This window comes from Bison bison, unplaced genomic scaffold (assembly GCF_000754665.1).
Source record: "Bison bison bison isolate TAMUID 2011002044 unplaced genomic scaffold, Bison_UMD1.0 scf7180017850517, whole genome shotgun sequence".
Classification (NCBI taxonomy): Eukaryota; Metazoa; Chordata; class Mammalia; order Artiodactyla; family Bovidae; genus Bison; species Bison bison.
Window position 1 is genome coordinate 4,885 of NW_011481090.1, and position 8,272 is coordinate 13,156.

The 8,272-nt window shown below is 53.1% G+C and overlaps 1 protein-coding gene across 1 annotated transcript in view; it reads right to left on the reverse strand.

The window, feature by feature from the left end:
- Positions 1-8,272, reverse strand: part of MLC1 (megalencephalic leukoencephalopathy with subcortical cysts 1) — a 16,884-nt gene that overhangs the window by 4,080 nt on the left and 4,532 nt on the right. Inside the window, exons 3-9 of the mRNA XM_010848766.1 lie at positions 7,987-8,081; positions 7,379-7,646; positions 6,634-6,800; positions 2,707-2,761; positions 2,404-2,502; positions 1,975-2,046; positions 1,012-1,128 (exon numbers count right to left, since the gene is read on the reverse strand). Of these exons, the coding sequence (XP_010847068.1) occupies positions 1,012-1,128; positions 1,975-2,046; positions 2,404-2,502; positions 2,707-2,761; positions 6,634-6,800; positions 7,379-7,646; positions 7,987-8,081 (873 nt within the window). The remainder of the gene's footprint in view (positions 1-1,011; positions 1,129-1,974; positions 2,047-2,403; positions 2,503-2,706; positions 2,762-6,633; positions 6,801-7,378; positions 7,647-7,986; positions 8,082-8,272) is intronic.

Genomic DNA, 8,272 nt, shown 5'->3' on the forward strand with positions numbered 1-8,272 from the left:
CGCTTCGTGCTTCTCTCTGCGGGGAGCCCTCGGCTGGCCCTTGCCTAGGCCTCGTCCGTGGCGTTTCTGGGCCGTGAGCAGGGTGGGCTGCAGGTGGCTCGGCTGGGCTGTCAGACTCGGGCCCTGGAGACACTGCCACCGCACACCATGCCTCGACCACCGGGGTGCCTCCACCGGCCAGCGTCCCTGCCGCTTTGTTAGTAATAAAGGCCTGTTCTACTCATTTGAAGGAGCCAGGACCCAGGCAGGGGGAAGTTCAGGGGCAGAACTTCCTCGAGGCCACCAACCCCCGGGCCCACCTTCTGGACATCCAGCCACCCCACCAGGCGCCGGTGCCCTCGCCGTCCCTGCCCACATGGCCTGCTGAGCCCAGGTGTGCCCAAGCCCCAGCCAGCTGTCCGCGCGGCCACAGAGGAGAAGGCAGTGCCCGCACGCCCGGTGTGGGAGCACAGGGCGCAGGGGACTATGCGGCTGGGGCGTCACGCGACGTGGGCAGACTCGGGGCTCGGGGGACCCCGGTGACTGCCCCAAGCCGACGGGGATCCCCGCACCCTGGCACAGCACAGCCGCAAGGTGGCCAGGCTGGGGGCCAGGTGCTCCACAGGGCGCTTTCCGGTTTCAGTGGCGGACAGCATTAAATTACGTGAGTCGACTGAGACTTGCTTATAAAAGGATGAGAGTCCCCGTCTACAACAGCGACCAAGCAGCGAGCACTTGCCAAGCTGAGCCTTTACTGTAGCTGCAGCCAGTGTGAAATAATACGTGTGTATTTCACTTCAAAATGTGAGACAATGTGAATGCTGTACATTATAAAATTATATAAAACAACAAGCATTTTCCTGGAAAAACAATACAAAAACATATAAAACAGCTAAGCCAACAGGCTGACTCGTTACTCCTTGGTCCCAAACAGCCAGGGTGCTCCTGGCCCTCCCACCGTGACTCTGCCTGACCGCCCGAAACTGAGCTCAGAGGCTGGCCACCCCCACAGGCAGCACCCGGCCTACTCACAGCCACTAAGACCCAGAAGAACGTGACCGAGAAGTGTGGTCCCGAGACGGTGTCGTCCACGTTCAGAGCAATGACCCCTCCGAGGATGGCGGAGACCCCTGCAACCACCTCGATGACCTGGGGGCAGACAGACAGCGAGAGTCAGCATCACCTGTCGGGGGGGGGTGGCTCCCCAGGGCCCCAGGAGGCGGGTGGGGAGGCTCCCGTGAGCTCTGGGCCGAGGAGCAGGGCGCCCCCCCATGCAGTGACATGGAGGATAATCTCCAAAGGAATACTGAAAATGCGCATTCCAACCCAAATTTGTGGGAAAAGGAAGGAGGAATCTTCCACCAATTAAAAGGAAAGTGGAAAAAGGCACAGAAAATAAGAAAAAGATGGAGAAATGCATAAATACGAAGGTGGCAGGAATTGTGCTCTGGGTGACCTGGCTCCGTCCACACGGCCCCTACATGCTGCACAGAGACCACCCAGACGTGAGGACAGAAAGGGCTGGAAGGAGGGGAAGACGCGGTGGCAGACAGTGAAGAGAGGCAACTCACGCAGATAACGACACCACTGTTCTGGCAGGAGCCGTGACTATGGAGAGTTGCTTGTAATGGTTTAAAAAAAGGCGGGGGGTGGGGGGACAGGCAGAAGGAAGGGATTCTAAAGTTGTGTCTACTAAAAACCAGGCTCCAGAGCTCCATGATGAAAAGCTACAGAATTACAGAGTCAGATCCATAATCTGCACTCAGGTTGGGAGGTTTTTAACAGACCTTTCAGTAATAGAACAAATGGACTAAAAGACTTTGGAAAGGGCTTAAAACACAATTAACATGTGATTTATGGACACGCTGCGAGAGTAACGTGCACTGCCGACCAGCACGGTGCCTGTGGCCGTGGACATGCCCATCCTGCATTTATCGCCTACTCCCCAACCCCCCCACTCCGTGAAACAAAGTAGAAGGGAAAAGCCTTTCTTACAGAGTAGGATTTCAGGACCCGAGCAGGAAACGTCACTTCATATAGAACACTGCTGCTCTCAGAGACGGAACCCTGTAAAGAAACAACCCCATTACAGGGGCGGCCACGTCCAGGCCATCGCTCCAGGATGGTCTGAAATGAGAGTTTCTGGGCGATGCTCCTGGATCTTTAGGCTTGAAAGCAGAAACTCAAACACGGACTTCCTCTGTGCACATGGAAACGTGTGATTGCTGAAGGCCCAGTTTACAAGGTGATACTTCAGGTGGACGTGGGCTCTGTCGGTGGCACTACTCGGGGCGGGGAAGGTACTTGGGCAGCACCAGGTGAGGGAGGAGATGGTCTGCATCGATCTGGTTGCCTCCCCGGGGCCATCGACCCCTCGCTCTGCGGCTGGGTCTGTGTTGCAGCCGTGCCACAGGCTGGACCCACCTTCTGCTTGCAAGGCGCCTCGCTGGACCGTGCAGAGATGATCACCGTGGCCGCCATGAAGAGCTCCAGCAGAAGCAGCAGGATCAGATTGAAGTTGATCTGCCCAAGGAAAACATGCACGTTTATAAAACTGGCTTCTCCACTTTATCCAGTAAACACAGACGGTCCCATGAAGGGGCTTAGTGGCCTCTTCGAAGTCTGGACAACATTTCCTGTCCAAAGTCAGATACCAGGCAAGTCTTTTCTTTCTTGGATGTGGATTTTTGTTCTTAAACCACTGTTGGCTCACAGGCTGGAACTGACCTTGGGCTGTAGTCTGCCAACCCTGACCTCAAGCTTCCTTGGCAGTTGGTCCCTCCTGGGGATTTACCCTAAAGGAATGAAAACCTACATTCACACCAGAGCCTGCCCATGTTTACAGCACTTCTGAGTGTAGCTGCCTCAAGTGGAAAACACCAGGCTGGTGGGGGTCACAGGGCTGACCCACATCCTGACTGCTGGCGGTTACAAGAATCCACGCCTGTGCTTAAATTCACACAATACACAACAACTCAATTTAACTGTGTGATATAAAACCATAACATCTACTACTGTGGGCAAGAATCCCTTAGAAGAAATGGAGTAGCCCTCATAGTCAACAAAAGAGTCCGAAATGCAGTACTTGGATGCAATCTCAAAAACGACAGAACGATCTCTGTTTGTTTCCAAGATAAACCATTCAGTATCACAGTGATCCAAGTCTATGCCCCAACCAGTAATGCTGAAGCAGCTGAAGTTGAACGGTCATATGAAGACCTACAAGACCTTCTAGAACTAACACCCAAAAAAGATGTCCTTTTCATTATAGGGGGCTGGAATGCAAAAGTAGGAAGTCAAGAGATACCTGGAGTAACCCTTGCAGTAAAGTGATGTACTCAATATCCCAGAAAATTTGGAAAACTCAAGAGTGGCTATAGGACTGGAAAAGGTCAGTTTTCACTCCAATCCCAAAGAAAGGCAATGCCAAAGAATGCTCAAACTACTGCACAATTGCACTCATCTTACACGCTAGCAAAGTAACGACCAAATCCTCCAAGCCAGGCTTCAACAGTATGTGAACCGTGAACTTCCAGATGTTAAAGCTGGATTGAGAAAAGGCAGGGGAACCAGAGACCAAATTGCCAACATCTGTTGGATCATCGAAAAAGCAAGAGAGTTCCAGAAAAACATCTGTTTCTGCTTTATTGACTATGCCAAAGCCTTTGACTGTGTGGATCACAACAAACTGTGGAACATTCTTCAAGAAATGGGAATACCAGACCACCTTACCTACCTCCTGAGAAATCTGTATGCAGGTCAAGAAGCAACAGTTAGAACTGGACAGGAAACAACAGACTGGTTCCAAATCGGGAAAGGAGTACATCAAGACAGTATATTGTCATCCTGCTTATTTATATATGCAGAGTACATCATGCGAAATGCCGAGCTGGATGAAACACAAGCTGGAATCAAGATTGCTGGGAGAAATATGAATAACCTCAGATATGCTGATGACACCACCCTTATGGCAGAAAGCAAAGAGGAACTGAAGAGCCACTTCATGAAAGTGAAAGAGGAGAGGGAAAAAGTTGGCTTAAAGCTCAACATTCAGAAAACGAAGATCACGGCATCTGGTCCCATCACTTCATGGCAAATAGATGGGGAAACAGTGGAAACAGTGGCTGACTTTATTTTTACGGGCTCCAAAATCACTGCAGATGGTGATTTTAGCCATGAAATTAAAAGACGCTTACTCCTTGGAAGGAAAGTTATGACCAACATAGGCAGCATATTAAAAAGCAGAGACAAAAAGCAAAAAGAAAACAAACAAACAAAAAGTAACAAAAAAAAGAAGGAAAACACAAAAAACAAACAAGATAAATAAATAAATAAAAATTTTTTAAAAAGGCAGAGACATTATTTTGCCAACAAAGGTCCGTCTAGTGAAGGCTGTGGTTTTTCCAGTGGTCATATGGATGTGAGAGGTGGACTGTGAAGAAAGCTGAGCGCTGAAGAATTGATGCTTTTGAACTGGGGTGTTGGACAAGACTCTTGAGAGTCCCTTGGACTGCAAAGAGATCCAACCAGTTCTAAAGGATATCAGTCCTGAATATTCATTGGAAGGACTGGTGTTGAAGCTGAAACTCCAATACTTTGGCCACCTGATGTGAAGAGCTGACTCATTTGAAAAGACTCTGATGCTGGGAAAGACTGGGGGCAGGAGGAGAAGGGGACGACAGAGGATGAGATGGTTGGATGGCATCACCGACACAGTGGCCGTGGGTTTGAGTGAACACTGGGAGTTGGTGATGGACAGGGAGGCCTGGTGTGCTGCGGTCCATGGGGTCGCAAAGAGTCATATACGGCTGAGTGACCGGACTGAACTGAACTGAACTGGGAGTTGGTGATGGACAGGTGATGTGCTGAAGTCCATGGGGTCGCAAAGAGTCATATACGGCTGAGCGACTGGACTGAACTGACAAAACCAAGGAACCAGGAATTCCCTGGAGGTCGGGGATTAGGACTTGGCACTTTCAGTGCCCGGGCCTGAGTTCGGTACTTTTTTTCTTTTTTGCTCTTCTGGGTCTTCCCTGCTGTGTGTGCGCTTTCTCTAGTGGAGTCAAGAGGGGGCGCTCTAGCTGTGGTGCTCAGACTTCTCGTTGCGACGGCCTCTCGTCGCGGCTCTTGGGCTCTACACACGCAGGCTCAGTCGTTGTGGCGCACAGACTGCGCTGCCCCACGGCAGACACAAAACTGTAATAATGAAAGATGTCCCCTCCCCAGCAGTCATCATGGAGATGACTTTACAGGTGAGTTCGATCAGACTTTCCAGAAGCAGCGACTTCTCAGCGAGTCAAGATGTTGCAAAAAGCAAAAAAGAGGCAAGAGCTTCTGCGTTCATTTTATGAGACAGGAAAACCTTGGTTCTAAAACCAGACAAAGGAACCGTAGGCCCATTTCACTCATGAATGAGTGATGAGCAACCGTAACCACCAGATGGCTGGTCGGCCCATCACAACACTGAAAATGGTACACTGACGAGGTAAAGCCAGTCTCAGGAAGGAAGTCTCAGGAAGGAAGTCTCAACACCAGAAAAATTAGTGCATTTAATAAACTGAATGAGGCAGAGCACCTCAGTAAGTTCAAGAGCAAGCACCGCATGTTTGTATTTTTAAAATAAAGAACTTAGAGCAAACCAGGACTTGAAGACAAGGTTTCAACTTGGTGAAAGTTATGTAGAAACACTTAGTGGAGGGACTGCCCTAGTGGGCCAGTGGCTAAGAGGCCGCCTTCCAAGGAAGGGGACGTGGGCTCGATCCCCAGCTGGGGCACTAAACTGCCACGTGCCGTGGGGCAGCCACGCCCACGATGACCGAGCCCTCAAGGCCACTAGCGAGCCGGCAGGCAGCACAGCCAAAGGAGAAAAAGAAGAAACTTCATGGCAACTTTAGATCCAGCCATTTAAAACCAGGAAAAAGACAGAAAGGCCCAAGGTGCCAGAAGTCCTGGCCAAAGCTATGAAGACAAAGGACCTGGAGGGGAGCCTGGGCAGGGCGTTTAAACTGCTCTGTGTGGGTGACACAGAGACTACACAGCGCAACCAGCTCAACCAACAGGAAAGCTCGGAGGACACGAGTCCAGCAACGCTTCTGGACACAAAGTCCCCCTAAGAGAATCCATTTCTAAAAATGGCTACAATTTCAACAAAGGCTAAATGAACACATGCCATCAGTTGGTCTGACAGCATAAGACGCTGTCGCTGGGCAACGGGATAAAGGACACCCGGGAATGCCCTGCACTGCGCATGCAAATCCTTTGTCTCTAACACTCGAAAATGAAGGAAAAAAAGGAATATCAGAAGCTTCTCTGTGCACTAGGAACAACCCATCTAAAAATGTAATTTTAAAGAAGATACCATTCATACTAGCAACACACCCGTGAATTATGTAGGAACTGTCTAATACAGGAACATTCCAGCTCTTATAAAAGGCAGATGCTGTGAGGGCGGAGACAGCCTGTGCCCCTGGTGGGTGACATCACACAACAAAGCTGTCAGTTCTTACAAGGTTACTCTATAAACTTCAACTAATCGCAATAGAATCCCAGCTGTACTTCTTGAGGAACTCAGAACACTTATCCTCTAATATATTTGAAATGAGAGCGGTCGACTTTGAAGAAGGAAGACAACTGAAGTCATGAAGCGACACTGACAAGCCTGGCTTCGCCTCGGCCGCCAAGCAGCTGGTGGGGGTGGGGGTTGGGGTGGGGCTGACACTCGTGGGGCAGCCCGAGCTGCTGACCACGGAGAGCCCCAACTCAGGACAAGCCGAGGACGGGAGCAGCCAGCAGACAGAAAGGAAGTCCAGGAGGGCACACGCCTGGGAAGAGGGCTCAGAAGTGGCAGGGATCAGAGGGTGACCTGCGGCCACTGGAAGCCACACCACAGTCAGCAGATGGGACAAGGGAGTGGCTGGAGATGCCAAGTGCAGGGAAGGCTGTGGGACCGGGCAGCCTCCGGCCGCAGGGAGGATGGACCCCGTGGTGTCCTGGGCTTGGCTGTGTCAGGTGGGTTCACGGCTCCCCTGGGCATCCAAGGAGCCCACGGAGATGTGCCACGTTGGCCTCGTTTGCTGAGGGGAGAGTTGGAGGCCATGGAGCCGGGCCCTTCTCTAAAGAAGGCAGTGCCCAGAAGGACGCAGAGCAGCATGGGCGGGGAGTGCGGGGACGGAGGCAGCAGAGGGTCTGCTGGAGCCCCGCGTGGCTCCCCCTGGGGAGGGGCAAGTCCAGCTAATGCTCGACAGGGAGAGGGGGGAGGGGGGCAGCCTCTCCACCCTGGTGGCCTCAAGGTGGGGCTTTAGAGTTTCCTGTTTCACCGTACGTGACCCTGTTTGGAGACTGGGGGTCCCGACCTCGTGGTCCTGGGGTCCTTCCGTGTGTTCAGGTGTCTGAGCTTCACATCCTCCACGTGGCCTGGGTGGACCTTGGAGGTGCAGGAGCCCGTGGGTCTGGTTAACGGTGGGCTCTGGGGCCCAGACCTCGGTGGGGGGATGCTGCGGCCCAGCCCGGGGGAGGCTACCAGGTAGGAGGAGAATGTGTGTGCGAAGCTTCGCACGACTTCAGTCTCTTCATCCACTCTGTGTGGGGGCACCGTCCTGGGTGATGGATACTGGATTATTTTCTGGTCTGGGATTTCTGCCACCATCAACAGGGCTGCTAGGAGCACGCTGCAGGGTCACCCGTGTGTGTGTCTTTGAGGTTTGTCCCTCTTCCGAAAGGACCTGAAAATTCCAGGCCTTTGCCAAGAGTCTGCAGCAGCAGTAGGAGTTGCAGGATGTAAGGGAGGCACCCTGGGCCCTTGCCTGACCAGTGCGGGACACGGCTTCTCCTGTGGCTTCAGCGGACCTCCTCTGACGACGGGTGGGCCTCGGCTCAGCTGCCCGTCGGCATGGTGGTTTCCTGCCAGTAAGCTCCTGGTGCAGTCGCCTACAGCCCAGGACGTTCTCCCAAGGCTCCTCACGGTGCCCTGGAGCCAGCCGCTCTGACAGAACCTGTCCCCTTCCTTACAGCGTGGGCTCCTGTGTCTGCGGGACAACTGGCTGGGCCTTGTGGTGGGTGGGTGCCAGGGCCAAAGCCGAGTGGATCACAGCTGTGCGCCAAGCCTGGGACGGCCACACCCCCGACTGCTTGGGCTGGCCAGACGCAGGCGCTCTCCTCTCGTGCCAGGGCAGCTGTGCGGTGGCGGGGAGACCCCCACCTGAACTTCATGGGGGCTCCGCCCCAGCCCTTGGGTACCACCTGGACCTGCTGGGGCCTGCCTGTGGGCGGACTTGCTCTGGGCCCACAGGCTGGG